The 16,674-nt window shown below is 37.7% G+C and overlaps 1 protein-coding gene across 1 annotated transcript in view; it reads left to right on the top strand.

Annotated features, from left to right (window-relative positions):
- The window catches only part of SRCIN1 (SRC kinase signaling inhibitor 1), a 412,206-nt gene extending 402,465 nt beyond the window's left edge, over positions 1 to 9,741 (top strand). Inside the window, exon 18 of the mRNA XM_053697741.1 lies at positions 8,707 to 9,741. Within this exon, the coding sequence (XP_053553716.1) occupies positions 8,707 to 8,712 (6 nt within the window). The 3' untranslated portion in view covers positions 8,713 to 9,741. The remainder of the gene's footprint in view (positions 1 to 8,706) is intronic.
- The last annotated feature ends 6,933 nt before the right edge of the window (positions 9,742 to 16,674 follow it).

Genomic DNA, 16,674 nt, shown 5'->3' with positions numbered 1-16,674 from the left:
AAAATGTGATCAAAAATAACTAGTGTGTACACATCTAGTAAAAATGTGGTATCAGAAAAATATGGTATCAAAAATCATAAATGTGATCTCAAAATCAGAAAAAAACAATCACATATCATAAAAATGTGTAATAAAAAATGTGAATAGATGCACACTTAATCAACAATAATAACTAAATAGGGGGCAGTGAACAATTATTTAGAAGATAGACAAATGTTGGTGATACATTCAGAAAATAGTATAAAATAGTGATAACGTTGTTATACTCCTAAAATCTATATATCCTGAAAAGAGTCCATATAGAATGTCTCTTGTCCTCCAATGGGTCCTATTAATCCAATCTGAAGACGGTTCAAATGCCTCAAATCCAAGGCAGAGAAAGGCCCAAGCTGTGGGCCGAAACGCGTTGACAACTATATGGTGAGCTATATTTCTTGATTTATCTATACCTATAACAGTATTATATTATGTTATGTTTCTTTATTCCTAGGCTTTGAGGATTTCCCAGCTTTTCCATTGCCCCCTTTTTTATTGTTATTTTTTATTGCTTTTATTGCCTTTTACTGCCTTGGATTTGAGGCATTTGAACCGTCTTCAGATTGGATTAATAGGACCCATTGGAGGACAAGAGACATTCTATATGGACTCTTTTCAGGATATATAGATTTTAGGAGTATAACAACGTTATCACTATTTTATACTATTTTCTGAATGTATCACCAACATTTGTCTATCTTCTAAATAATTGTTCACTGCCCCCTATTTAGTTATTATTGTTGATTAAGTGTGCATCTATTCACATTTTTTATTACACATTTTTATGATATGTGATTGTTTTTTTCTAATTTTGAGATCACATCACATTTATGATTTTTGATACCATATTTTTCTGATACCACATTTTTACTAGATGTGTACACACTAGTTATTTTTGATCACATTTTTTGGATCATTTTTATTTTTATTTTTATTTTTACCTTTTTCACTGCATATCACTTCACATATGGTTTTTATTTATATATGTTTATATATGATTTAAAGTTAAGTTCTGTCCGCATAGGATATTTTTCTTTGAGCCGCATTTTTTTGTTGTTTTGATTATATTCTCTATTTTGTGGACACCATTCCACCAATCTGTTTTAACTGTTCAATTTATGCAAATTGTTTTACTAGCCTCCATATCACCATAGAGAGTAGAGGGTAGTACATTGTAACGAAGTCCACCTTTCTCACATACCACCTTGGGGACACTCTGCCCTTGGAGGGTCCAATCCCCTTGATTTTTAACCCTATATATTCCACAGTTTTTAATCTATTATTTTAAACTGTCTTAAATACACTTTTATGTACCATGGATCCATGTCTATAAGTCATATATTGTGTCTGTAATAAATTGTATTAAATTGTAATATATTATATATCTCACATACGTTCCCTAGTTGTCTTACTACCGCATAAGCATCTACATCACACATTAAAAATAAACCCCTACCTTAAAAGTTTTTTTCGCTCTAGTGTGAACATATTACTCACACACACACACACCAGACCTTGACTTAACTGGCGCTCCTCTCTAAAAACCTTTCTTAATAGTATTCCCTCTGTGGGCAGTGGGGGCCCACTTTAGATAGGAGCTATAGGTCCTTTAAGCGCTGTGAGTACAACACATATCTAAAAGTCAAGCGTGCAGCTGCCAAGATGCCACTTGCCACCAGTTTGGCCATATTTCAGAGCTGCAACATCACTGGAGTGCCTAAAAGCACAAGGTGTGCAATACTCATAGACATAGCCAAGGTAAGAAAGGCTGAAAGACGACCACCACTGAACAAGACACACAAGCTGAAACGTCAAGACTGGGCCAAGAAATATCTCAAGACTGATTTTTCTAAGGTTTTATGGACTGATGAAATGAGAGTGAGTCTTGATGGGCCAGATGGATGGGCCCGTGGCTGGATTGGTAAAGGGCAGAGAGCTCCAGTCCAACTCAGACGCCAGCAAGGTGGAGGTGGAGTACTGGTTTGGGCTGGTATCATCAAAGATGAGCTTGTGGGGCCTTTTCGGGTTGAGGATGGAGTCAAGCTCAACTCCCAGTCCTACTGCCAGTTTCTGTAAGACACCTTCTTCAAGCAGTGGTACAGGAAGAAGTCTGCATCCTTCAAGAAAAACATGATTTTCATGCAGGACAATGCTCCATCACACGCGTCCAAGTACTCCACAGCGTGGCTGGCAAGAAAGGTTATAAAAGAAGAAAATCTAATGACATGGCCTCCTTGTTCACCTGATCTGAACCCCATTGAGAACCTGTGGTCCATCATCAAATGTGAGATTTACAAGGAGGGAAATCAGTACACCTCTCTGAACAGTGTCTGGGAGGCTGTGGTTGCTGCTGCACGCAATGTTGATGGTGAACAGATCAAAACACTGACAGAATCCATGGATGGCAGGCTTTTGAGTGTCCTTGCAAAGAAAGGTGGCTATATTGGTCACTGATTTGTTTTTTAATGTCAGAAATGTATATTTGTGAATGTTGAGATGTTATATTGGTTTCACTGGTAAAAATAAATAATTGAAATGGGTATATATTTGTTTTTTGTTAAGTTGCCTAATAATTATGCACAGTAATAGTCACCTGCACACACAGATATCCCCCTAAAATAGCTACAACTAAAAACAAACTAAAAACTACTTCCAAAACTATTCAGCTTTGATATTAATGAGTTTTTTGGGTTCATTGAGAACATGGTTGTTGTTCAATAATAAAATTAATCCTCAAAAATACAACTTGCCTAATAATTCTGCACTCCCTGTAGATACAAAATAATCCTTCCTATTCAGAGGCCCATTGTAGTTTACTTGGCGACAAAAAGATCTGTAGTATAGTAGGAATGTGGTTTTGTGTGATCCACAAAAGTGGAAAATCAGTGGGCTTATCCTATCCTCTCGCCAAGAGACCTACTACTATAATAATACAAAAAAGTAAGATCATGAATGGTGTCCACCCGGGACAGGTTGCATAATAATTCAATCAATAAGTTGTAATATTTTAGCATTAATAAAAAAAATTACCTTGGCTTTTCAAAGGCGTGGAGTCCTGACGCCTGTTCAACACACATCTATTTGTGAATTCAACAAACAATCAAATTCCAAAATTTGAAAAACAACCTCAAAGTAGGAGTGACAAACTTAATAATGTATGTGTAGGAGGAGTATAGAATACGTATAACATTTACACCCATAGGTGACGTACGTATTGATGGGATTGGTTAAAGTTGATGTCATCAGATATATGCTCCAATAAGAGCAAGTCGTATAGTCATTATAATCATATGTATATCCTGATAGGAGTGAATATGACGTTACAGCAAAACCAGATTATATAGTAAACATAATCTATATATGTGACACCATTCTATATGTACTGAGGTGCATGTTACGTAAATCATTTTGAACTTATGATTTGAACATATCAACTCTTCCTGTAAGGATGATTATGAATTTTCCTTAAAGGTTTTCGTATTCGTGACAAAACAATAAAAAATACAATTTAACCATATAAACACTCCCCATAGGAATAAGTGTAAGTTGTGCCCAGAAATAAATTTCTTTCTGCAGTACTCCCTTTCCATAAATCTTAAAAAGTTAATAAGAATTATGCCAGTTGTGAGACCTATTTCTCCACCCTGGACTCCGGTTCTTTCCATATTATTAGGTTCTCCCTTTGAACCAATAAATTCCATTGATATCAAGCTTTTATCTTGGAAAGTGCTTTTCTTGTTAGCAAGCTCCTCAGCTAGGGGAGTTTTTGAGTTATCAGCCTTGTGTTGTGATTCTCCATATCTAATTATTTACAAGGATAAGGCTGTACTTTCGGAAAATATCAATAAGGACATTGTTGTTCCTTCCTTGTGTCCAGATCCTGCTAACTCTAAGGAGCAACTCTTGCATAATCTTGATGTAGTCAGAGCTTTGACGTTCTATCTTCAAGCTACTAAAGAATTCAGACAATCATCTTTGTTTGTTCACTACTCTGGGACTTGTAAGGGGCAGGAGGCTACTAAGATAGCGTTGGCCTCTTGGCTCAAACAAGAGCTTCACAAGGCTTACTTGGTGGAGTGAAAGTGGCCTCCTAAGCATATCACAGCTCATTCTACAAGAGCAGTTGCAACTTTGTGAGCTTTAAAATGATACATATTTGGAACAGATTTGCAAAGCTGCAACATGGTCTCCTCTGCATATTTTTTCCAAATGTTATCGCTTTGATGTTTTTGCTTCTTTTCAAGAAGATTTTGGCAGGAAAGTCCTTCAGGCTGCAGTGCCAGAATAATTGTCCCACCCTTTAGCTAACATAGATCATCTGCTTGGGTATTCATCCCATATGTTATGCAGCGCTATGGACCATCATCATATTATGAAGAAAAAAAATGTATGCTTACCTGATAAAAAAATGTTTTTCATGATTATGTTCCATAGGCCACGCCCACTTCAATTTTAAGCGACAATTCTAATGACACCTCTACAGACCCAGATTTGTCTTTTCTACCTATGGCCTAGATTTGGAGTTCAGCGGTAGCCGTCAAAACCAGCGTTAGAGGCTCCTAACGCTGGTTTTGGGCGCCCGCTGGTATTTGGAGTCAGTGATTAAAGGGTCTAACGCTCACTTTTCAGCCGCGACTTTTCCATACCGCAGATCCCCCTACGCCATTTGCGTAGCCTATCTTTTCAATGGGATCTTTCTAACGCCGGTATTTAGAGTCGTTTCTGCAGTGAGCGTTAGAGCTCTAACGACAAGATTCCAGCCGCCTGAAAATAGCAGGAGTTAAGAGCTTTCTGGCTAACGCCGGTTTATAAAGCTCTTAACTACTGTACCCGAAAGTACACTAACACCCATAAACTACCTATGTACCCCTAAACCGAGCTCCCCCCACATCGCCGCCACTCGATTAAAATTTTTAACCCCTAATCTGCCGACCGCCACCTACGTTATACTTATGTACCCCTAATCTGCTGCCCCTAACCCCGCCGACCCCTGTATTATATTTATTAACCCCTAATCTGCCCCCCTCAACGTCGCCGACACCTGCCTACACTTATTAACCCCTAATCTGCCGAGCGGACCTGAGCGCTACTATAATAAAGTTATTAACCCCTAACCCGCCTCACTAACCCTATCATAAATAGTATTAACCCCTAATCTGCCCTCCCTAACATCGCCGACACCTAACCAATTATTAACCCCTAATCTGACGACCGGAGCTCACCGCTATTCTAATAAATGGATTAACCCCTAAAGCTAAGTCTAACCCTAACACTAACACCCCCCTAAGTTAAATATAATTTTTATCTAACGAAATAAATTAACTCTTATTAAATAACTTATTCCTATTTAAAGCTAAATACTTACCTGTAAAATAAATCCTAATATAGCTAGAATATAAATTATAATTATATTATAGCTATTTTAGGATTAATATTTATTTTACAGGTAACTTTGTAATTATTTTAACCAGGTACAATAGCTATTAAATAGTTACCTAGTTAAAATAATAACAAATTTACCTGTAAAATAAATCCTACCCTAAGATATAATTAAACCTAACACTACCCTATCAATAAAATAATTAAATAAACTACCTACAATTACCTACAATTAACCTAACACTACACTATCAATAAATTAATTAAACACAATTCCTACAAATAAATACAATTAAATAAACTAGCTAAAGTACAAAAAATAAAAAAGATCTAAGTTACAGAAAATAAAAAAATATTTACAAACATAATAAAAATATTACAACAATTTTAAACTAATTACACCTACTCTAAGCCCCCTAATAAAATAACAAAGCCCCCCAAAATAAAATATTCCCTACCCTATTCTAAATTAAAAAAGTTACAAGCTCTTTTACCTTACCAGCCCTGAACAGGGCCCTTTGCGGGGCATGCCCCAAGAATTTCAGCTCTTTTGCCTGTAAAAAAAAACATACAATACCCCCCCCCAACATTACAACCCACCACCCACATACCCCTAATCTAACCCAAACCCCCCTTAAATAAACCTAACACTAATCCCCTGAAGATCTTCCTACCTTGTCTTCACCATCCAGGTATCACCGATCCGTCCTGGCTCCAAGATCTTCATCCAACCCAAGCGGGGGTTGGCGATCCATAATCCGGTGCTCCAAAGTCTTCCTCCTATCCGGCAAGAAGAGGACATCCGGACCGGCAAACATCTTCTCCAAGCGGCATCTTCGATCTTCTTCCATCCGGTGCGGAGCGGGTCCATCTTGAAGCAGGCGACGCGGATCCATCCTCTTCTTCCGATGTCTCCCGACTAATGACTGTTCCTTTAAGGGACGTCATCCAAGATGGCGTCCCTCGAATTCCGATTGGCTGATAGGATTCTATCAGCCAATCGGAATTAAGGTAGGAATTTTCTGATTGGCTGATGGAATCAGCCAATCAGAATCAAGTTCAATCCGATTGGCTGATCCAATCAGCCAATCAGATTGAGCTCGCATTCTATTGGCTGTTCCGATCAGCCAATAGAATGCGAGCTCAATCTGATTGGCTGATTGGATGTGGGGTATGTGGGTGGTGGGTTGTAATGTTGGGGGGGGGGTATTGTATGTTTTTTTTTACAGGCAAAAGAGCTGAAATTCTTGGGGCATGCCCCGCAAAGGGCCCTGTTCAGGGCTGGTAAGGTAAAAGAGCTTGTAACTTTTTTAATTTAGAATAGGGTAGGGAATATTTTATTTTGGGGGGCTTTGTTATTTTATTAGGGGGCTTAGAGTAGGTGTAATTAGTTTAAAATTGTTGTAATATTTTTATTATGTTTGTAAATATTTTTTTATTTTCTGTAACTTAGATCTTTTTTATTTTTTGTACTTTAGCTAGTTTATTTAATTGTATTTATTTGTAGGAATTGTGTTTAATTAATTTATTGATAGTGTAGTGTTAGGTTAATTGTAGGTAATTGTAGGTAGTTTATTTAATTATTTTATTGATAGGGTAGTGTTAGGTTTAATTATATCTTAGGGTAGGATTTATTTTACAGGTAAATTTGTTATTATTTTAACTAGGTAACTATTAAATAGTTCTTAACTATTTAATAGCTATTGTACCTGGTTAAAATAATTACAAAGTTGCCTGTAAAATAAATATTAATCCTAAAATAGCTATAATATAATTATAATTTATTTTGTCGCTATATTAGGATTTATTTTACAGGTAAGTATTTAGCTTTAAATAGGAATAAGTTATTTAATAAGAGTTAATTTATTTAGTTAGATAAAAATTATATTTAACTTAGGGGGGTGTTAGTGTTAGGGTTAGACTTAGCTTTAGGGGTTAATCCATTTATTAGAATAGCGGTGAGCTCCGATCGGAAGTTTAGGGGTTAATAATTGAAGGTAGGTGTCGGCGATGTTAGGGAGGGCAGATTAGGGGTTAATACTATTTATGATAGGGTTAGTGAGGCGGATTAGGGGTTAATAACTTTATTATAGTAGCGCTCAGGTCCGCTCGGCAGATTAGGGGTTAATAAGTGTAGGTAGGTGTCGGCGACGTTGTGGGGGGCAGATTAGGGGTTAATAAATATAACATAGGGGTCGGCGATGTTAGGGCAGCAGATTAGGGGTACATAGGGATAACGTAGGTTGCGGCGGTTTACGGAGCGGCAGATTAGGGGTTAAAAAAAATATGCAGGGGTCAGCGATAGCGGGGGAGGCAGATTAGGGGTTAATAAGTGTAAGGTTAGGGGTGTTTAGACTCGGGGTACATGTTAGGGTGTTAGGTGCAGACGTAGGAAGTGTTTCCCCATAGGAATCAATGGGGCTGCGTTAGGAGCTGAACGCTGCTTTTTTGCAGGTGTTAGGTTTTTTTTCAGCTCAAACAGTCCCATTGTTTCCTATGGGAGAATCGTGCACGAGCACGTTTTTGAGGCCGGCCGCGTCCGTAAGCAACTCTGGTATCGAGAGTTGCATTTGCGGTAAAAATGCTCTACGCTCCTTTTTTGGAGCCTAACGCAGCATTTGTTTTAACTCTCGATACCAGAGTTAAATTTATGGTGCGGCCAGAAAAAAGCCCGCGGAGCGTTAACAGCCCTTTTACCGCCGAACTCTAAATCTAGGCCTATGTGTTTCCTATTCTCTGCTCGGCTATACATTGGACTGAATAGAGATGGGAGGGATTGTAAGTTTTTGTATGGGTTCTCAACCTCCTCCTAGTGGCGGAAAATATATTGCATATGTTATGCTGGACTATGGACCATCATTATTCCGAAAGAAAATAATTTATCAGGTAAACATATATTTTTTTTGGTCTTTCTCTTGAGCTCTTTGACATCTTTGTGAATTTAAATCATTGTTCCCAACTTTAATACTTTGAGAGACACATACTTTTGTCTTCCTCTTTGCTTAACCTTGCTCTTCTTTCCAGGCTGTTAGACCATCTAAGGAGGCTAGTGGTGCTAATGAGACTAACCAGGGTTCAGATAAATCTGCACCTTCTCGAACTTCTATTCCTGTCCTGACCTCCTTTGGTACAAGGAACTCATCCATTTCCTTCTAAATATACTAATCAAAGACTGTACATACCTGTGCTCCTCTCATTGAACTTGCCCTTCATACTCCTTGAAGGGTGTGTTGTGACTATACTAGCCAACGTCTTCTGACTCCTCATCTGTTTCCTTCTGGGTTTTATCAGCTCTAAGAAATCTTCGGCATCAAAGGGCTGAAAAGCGAGAGACCTTAACAGGACCAACATGTTTGACAGTGCCTGTGTCCATCCACGCTTGACTGTTACACCTGCAGCTGCTCACCTCTCCAAATGATGTAAATAGAAATCTCCAGAAGCCCAGGACTGTGCTGGACATGTGATTTGGGGGTAGAATATTGTCTTTTTTTAAGTCTAGTGTGATGCTTTATTTGCAGTTTTATTTTTATGAGTTATTTATTTATTATACTTTTTTTTTTGCAGAAGAGAGATGTGTGTGTGTGTCTGTATGTGTAGCGTGGCAAGCAATAAGTAAAACCCCCCAAAAGCAGATGTTTTGTGGGTTTTCTGGGCTGCACCCCAAATTAGTCTTATGCCGTAGCACAATTGTGAAAAAAAGAGGCCATTGTAGAATTTTGCTTCAATGCCTGAAGAAATCTCACAAAGCACAAAGGAACAAGGCAGAAAGAGATCATAGCTTGTATGTACCATGATCCTGGTATTAAATGACCACTCACAGAGTGAGAGATGCCAAGTCTGGTGGCAGCAGAAACACTGTTAAATTTGTCTAGCAATATCCATGCTCTATTCAGCAGCAGTAGATGGACTTCAGAGTACAAGGTGAGGGGGTTACCATGAGCATTCTATTCATAAATAGGAGGAGAGAGGAGATCAAAGATGTGACACTTGGATCAACCAGTAACACTAGGTGTGAGGTCATGTCATTGTACTATAAAAGCACAGAGTCCAGTGACATCTATCTATGATAGTTGAATGTGTGTTGGGGGTTTGTTTATCTAGGAAAAGTATGTTATATGAATGGTAGGGAGAGCTTGGGAACAAATCACGTTTTCTTTTTACATATGTCTTTTCACAATCCAATCATTTTTCTCCTCTTTTAAATCCTAATTTGTCTTTGTAAAATGAATCATTTTTGTACAGAGATTGAGTTTTTATGAGAAAAAAAACAAAAAAACAACAACAATCCACAATTTCATTGTTTTGGATTGCAAAACAGCATTTTACATTCAAGTGAAGTGTATTACATTTTTCTATTGCTTTAAGAAAAATATATATACATATCTATATATAAAATCTATACGTAAAATATAAATATATATATATAAATATAAAGAGATTTTTTTTTCATGTCTGTGTGAAAGGGGGTGATTCTGTTTTGGATGTAAAGGTCAAAGTCATTTTAGAACTTGAGTAAAATTGCACCAAGTTGCAAAATAGTATATTTAAATTATGCAGAATAGTGTGTCCAATATGTCAAGTCTGTGTGTCTTCAACATGTAAAGCAGTTAGTCTGCACACTGTAGAATATAGAAGATTGTGTATCTGTAATGCACAGAGAAGGACATATAACGCAGTGTGAAACGGTATTATACTTAAATAAGCTAAGCTATGTGTATTTATATGTTACAATACATTTTTATAGACATTTCATCACAAACTTTTTAATACATAGTTATAATATTGTCAATTAATATTAATTCAAGAATCATAAAAAGCACAGAACATTAAAAATTAAATATATTTAATATAGATTATATACAAGTAAGTTTACATTTCTCAAGTTTGGACATTATTATAAAAATTAAATTCCCCTCATTTGCACATAATTATCTGAACACTGGCCTAGATTCAATAAAATCTGGTTGGTCTGATAGCTATTGACTCACAGGTCTCAGACAGACCTGTCTGTATATAAAAAGAAAAAGGGGCTAAAACAGATCCATCTTCTACTGCCAAACTCGCCAAGTTAACTGACGCAAGAGTGGCCCTCAATAGATTTTTGATCCAAAAAGCCCATATGAGGGCGTTGACCACTAAGTCCAAGTTTTTTGTAGAAAGTAATAAGGCAGACCGACTGCTAGCCAGATCCCTTAAGAAACAAAGACTCTCCAATTTCATTAGGACAATTCGACAGCCCTCTGGCGAAGCCACTCACAAAAACGAGGAAATTATCAACTCATTTGTCTCCTATTATACGAAATTATATAATATAGTAGACACCCCACTACAGGATAAAAAAAGAAAGTTAGAATCCTACTTAACTACAGTTGATACGCCCACTATTACAGAAGAAAACAAGCAATTCCTAGACTCCCCCATTACCCCACAAGATAATACCCTAGTTATAAAATCCTTGCCAAATGGCAAATCCCCGGGCCCAGACGGTCTCACAACAAAGTTTTACCAACTTTTTCAACAACACATAAACCCCCAACTTCTATCACTTTACACTGACAAAGACCATGATGTTGTTTTTCCCAGCTCCCTTCTAGAAGCAGTGATCACTGTTATTCCAAAACCGGGCAAAGCTACAGAATTGGTCAGTAACTATAGGCCAATCTCACTTATAAATGTTGATATGAAAATATACGCCAAAATATTAGCCAACCGTATGAATACGATATTACCTAACATAATCCACCCTGATCAGGTGGGCTTCATTAAAGGAAGGGAGGCGAAAGATAACACCACCAGACTACTCCACTCACTGCAACAAGCACAACATAGCCTCTCATCTCTCACTCTACTTTCGACAGATGCCGAGAAAGCATTTGACAGGGTGGACTGGCAATTTATGTGGTCCACTCTGTCAAAATTTGGCTTCTCCGAGCTATTTATTACTAGAATAAAGGCTCTTTACCATAACCCGAGCGCAAAAGTTAAAGTAAACAATAGCATATCCCAATCCTTCCCCATTTCCAATGGCACACGCCAAGGATGCCCACTCTCACCCCTGCTATTTGCTATTACAGTTGAAATATTGGCATTGCAAATCAGACACTGCCAACATATTCAAGGCTTAAATTTCGGAAATATCACCCAAAAGTGCCTCTTGTTTGCGGACGATGTGATATTTACTCTACGGTCCCCAACCACTTCTATCCCTGCCCTCATACAAATCTTGGAGGAATATAAACAAGTCTCCAACTTCTCCATTAATATGGAAAAATCAGGGTTGATGCCGATTAATTTAACTCCCCAAGAAACACTGACTATATCGCAGCAAACAAAATTTATACTATCCGATAAACTTAAATATTTAGGATTAACAATCTCCAAAGATATGCATAAACTCTTCCCTGACAATTATATCAGCCTACAAAATAATGTCAGGACTTCTTTAGAGAAATGGCACAGGCAAGGACACCTGTCCTGGCTGGGGCGGATTAACACAGTAAAAATTATGATAGTTCCCAGATACCTATACTTATTCCAAACATTACCCATGACCATACCGAAACCTTTCCTCCAAACACAACAAAAAATGATCAATTCTTTCATTTGGTCATACAAGCGCCCGAGGATAGCCCAACACACTATGTACTTGAGTAAAGAGGACGGGGGGCTTGGAGTACCCAATCTTACCAACTATTATAAAGCTGCACATCTGGCTAGAGTGGTAGCATGGAACCACGCCAACCCCTCGAAACTCTGGATTCAAATAGAGAGTTGCCTTTCTCGGGTTGACCACATGAGAGACCTACCCTGGATCCCCAAAGAATCCAGACCACACTATATACAACACAATGATTATGTTAAAACTACCTTAGCTATATGGGATGAGATACTCACCCACACAAAAGGAATCTCAACACCAATATCTCCCCTAACCCCTCTTCTCAAATACCGTCTGTTCCTCAAGCATAATTTCTTTACTCACAATCCTGCTAATAAGCTCCTTACGGCCTTACCAATCTACTTATTGACTGACACCTCAGGTGTCAAAGACAGACTTACGCTTAACGAAGAGTTGGGGCCTCCTTTTCACTGTTGGTACCCTTACCTACAAATTAGACACGCGATTAATCACAGCCCTCACAAGAAAGCGATATTGAGACCCTTAACCACTTTTGAGCAGCTATGTATCAATCCTAACATAGATAGGGCACATCTATCTCTGACCTACAAAATCCTCAGGGGCTTCTTCCCAGAGAGAAGACCCACATACCTTATGAGATGGGCAGCCGAATTTCAAACTGACCTTGACACAGAAACTTGGAGGCGATGCTTCCGTCATACACATTCCTCTTCCTTATCTCTGACTATATCTGAACTGAACTATAAAATATTAGCTAGATGGTATCTAACACCACAGCGCTTAAGAACTATATACCCAAACGCCTCCTCCAGCTTTTGGAGGAGATGTGGAGAGGAAGGTACCCTTGCCCATATATGGTGGTCTTGTCCACACTTAACCAATTTTTGGAATCAGGTAGAGCAGCACATAGCTGATGTCTTAGGCGTACATATTTCACTTTCTCCGCAAATCATACTTCTCAATCTTATCCCTAAAATCACTTGCGTCTATCGCAAGAAATTGCTGCTTTTAATGCTTTCATGTGCTAAGAGGTTAATCCCCCGATTATGGAAGACACGCGAGACACCCACCATTGCCCAATGGAAATCTGAAGTGAATCATGTCCTCACACTTGAAAGGATGCATTACTGCTATGTAGGTAAACTAGACACAATATCTAATGTTCAATTTATATGGGAACAGGGGTCCCATGCTCACACTTAAAATGCTCGTCTAATATCTTTCATGTAAAGCTGTAAACACTATATCACTCTCTTCCAGAAGCTTTAGAGATATGATTTCGATCTACTATACCTGTGTTGGGATGGACCGGATGGGTTACTATTATTATTAATATCCCCCTTTTCTCTCTCTTTTACCCTTCTGTATCTTTTCCTGATCCTCTACAATGAGGTATGTCCTGTTATGACTCATTTCCATCTTGAACTAAAAATAAAATTGAAAATACCTTTGAAAATTAGGTCACTGATTGTTAATGACTATCGTTATAGTGAACTGTTGTTATGTCGTTGCTAAAAGAACTGTAACTATGTCACTTGTTATCCTCTGTACCGATTTTCAATAAAAATCATTTAAACGAAAAAAAAAGAAAAAGGGGCTGAACCTTAAAGGGATACTAAACCCATTTTTTTTCTTTCATGATTCAGATAGAGCATGCCATTTTAAGCAACTTTCTAATTTATTCCTATTCTCAATTTTTCATTCACTTGCTATCTTTATTTGAAAAGCAAGAATGCAAGCTAAGGAGCCGGTACATTTTTGGTTTAGCACCTGGGTTGCACTTGCTGATTGGTGGCTAAATGTACCCACCAATCAGTAAGCGCTATCCAGGGCCCTAAACCAAAAATGGGCCAGCTCCTTAGCTTAGATTCCGGCTTTTTCAAATAGCAAGAGAACAAAGGAAAATTAATAGGATTATCAATTGATAATAGGAGTAAATTAGAAAGATGCTTAAAATTTGGGTTTAGTATCCCTTTAATTTTCCAACTAATCTATTCTCATATTTAAAAAATGGCATTGTGGGAAGCAGATTTTCTAAGCACACAGTGGCACCCAGCACTACTAAAAACCCTTTGTCCCCAATTTGAATCCTTCAGAATTCCCAATACCTCCCAACTGTACCGATTTGAGAGGGACAGTCCCTGATTCTAAGCACTGTCTCTCTGAGACACCCATATGTTCCTTTTTACAGAATATTCCTTAGCCCCACCCACAGAACACAAAGAAACACCCACAAACTGCCCTGACACACCCTGAGACCGCCCACAAACCACCTATGATCCCTCCCCTCCAAACATGGCTCCACCCACAAAATGGTGATGGGCTCCTATCAACCTCCTCCGTCCCTTATTTTCAGACACAAATGTTGGGAAGTACATAGTGCTTTGTGCAGTTTCTAATTTTATATGTATATTTTCTTAACATTTAACCTAGCATTCTATTTCCAGATTATCATACAAGCCTAAAATGTTATAAGGCATTATGGAAGCACTACGTGTTGCAAAAGAAACTTCAAACATGCAGGATCACCTTGTTCCCCCCCCCCCCCCACCACAAATGTTACAGAATTACTATATATATATATATATATATATATATATATATATATATATATATATACACACATATATATATATATATATACACACACATATTATAAATCAAATTATTTAATGCAACACTATGCACAAAATAAAAAGTGTGCAATGTTGTAGCAGCTGTTGTTGTTCCCTCTCTTTGTGAAATGTAGTGAATCTCCCAAAGTTAGTTACAGAACTTTGAACAGAACCTTTTTCTTTCTGGTATTCCACAGGGGACAAGCAGTGGATCACAGTCAATACGAAGCCTTATTGAATTTAGGCCACTGTATCATAGACCACTATGTATAGAGGAAACACTAAAAATATATCAAACTTAAAATGTAGAGGTAATCCTTAAAATATACACTGCACATTAAAGGGATAGGAAGGTCAAAATTAAACTTGCAGGATTCAGGTAGAGCAGGTCATTTTAAGACACATTTTAATTCACTTGTATTTTCAAATGTGCTTTGTTTTCTTGGTATCCGTTATTGAAAAATAATACGCAGTGGAAGCTAGCTGCTGATTGGTGCCTGCACACATTTGTCTTTTGTGATTGGCTAACTAGATGTGTTCAGCTAGCTGCCAGTAGTGCAGTGCTGCTCCTTCAGCAACGGATATCAAGAGAGTGAAGCAAATTTGATAATAGAAGTAAATTGGAAAGTTGTATAAAATGGTATATTCTGTCCAAATCATGAAAGAAAATCCCTTTAATTATATACTACTCTGTGATGTACATGCTATATTCATAAATTCCTAAACTTCTGAAAAATACTTTTTATTAGGTAGCCTTGCATTGAGCATTTTTCATTTCATGTCAAAATATATACTGTACTCCGCACACTGTTTAGGACATCAGTAGTAGCACAGGTGGTGGAATGCAGCTTCCTGATTTCCGTTATACATTTAAAGAGCAATGTTCTTTGCAGTACAAACTTTTTGGAAGTAAACTTATATTTTATTCTGCATATCGTATTTTACCATATTGCTCTGCTAATTAGTTACCTTGGTACAATTACTGACTGGACACATTTAAATTCATTGCTACAACTGGGTATTGTGTGAATGACCTGAGCTACAGGGGAAGTAAGTTGCCTACAAATCCAGTCACTCATTAAAAAAATATCTGCCTGATATGCACAATGAATTGTTTGTTAGCTTCATATCCCTTTAATATTCACTGTAGTTATGTTATATTCCTACACTTGCTTTTGTAGATTTTATAACAGTCTCTGGAGCTTCTGCAGCCTCTCCAGTTCCTATGTCTGTCTAGTGCAGTGTTTTTTAATTCCAGTCCCCAAAACACAACAGGCCATATATTCATTGATAGCTAAAGCACAGGTGAAGTAATCTGCTGATCAGTAACCATGGTAACTGACATGGTCTCACCCAGCGGCTGATTATTTCACCAGTAATTTAGTTGAGATAACATCTGGCCTGTTGGTGAGCCTTGAGGACTGGAGTTGATAAATACTGGTCTAGTCAATTCACTTAAAGGGATATAATACTCATATGCTAAATCACTTGCAACTGATGCAGTATAACTGTCAAAAGCTGACAGAAAAATATCACCTGATCATCTCTATGTAAAAAAGGAAGATATTTTACCTCACAATTTCCTCAGCTCAGCAGAGTAAGTTCTGTGTAAAAAGTTATACTCAGCTGCTCCCAGCTGCAGGTAAAAAAAAATAAAAAAAATGAAGAAATGAACAGCAGCCAATCAGCATCAGCAGTGCTGAGGTCATGAACTCTTTTACTGTGATCTCATGAGATTTGACTTAACTCTCATGAGATTTCATTTAAACTTCCTTACACTGAATAGGGAAATAACATGAGTGCACAAGGCTCATCCCTTTGGCTGTCCCAGGACAGACATACTAATATGCTGCTTAGAAATCCTTTACAATGGGATGTGGCTACTGAGAAACTTTTGAGGTAAAATATCTTTCTTTTTTACATAGAGACGTTCAGGTGATATTTTATAGTCAACTTTTTACAGCTATACTGCATCACTTTCAAGTGTTTAAACATTTGGATATT

Source organism: Bombina bombina, chromosome 1 (assembly GCF_027579735.1).
Source record: "Bombina bombina isolate aBomBom1 chromosome 1, aBomBom1.pri, whole genome shotgun sequence".
NCBI lineage: Eukaryota > Metazoa > Chordata > Amphibia > Anura > Bombinatoridae > Bombina > Bombina bombina.
The sequence above is the reverse complement of the archived record's forward strand: the minus strand, read 5'-3'. Positions and strand labels throughout refer to the sequence as shown.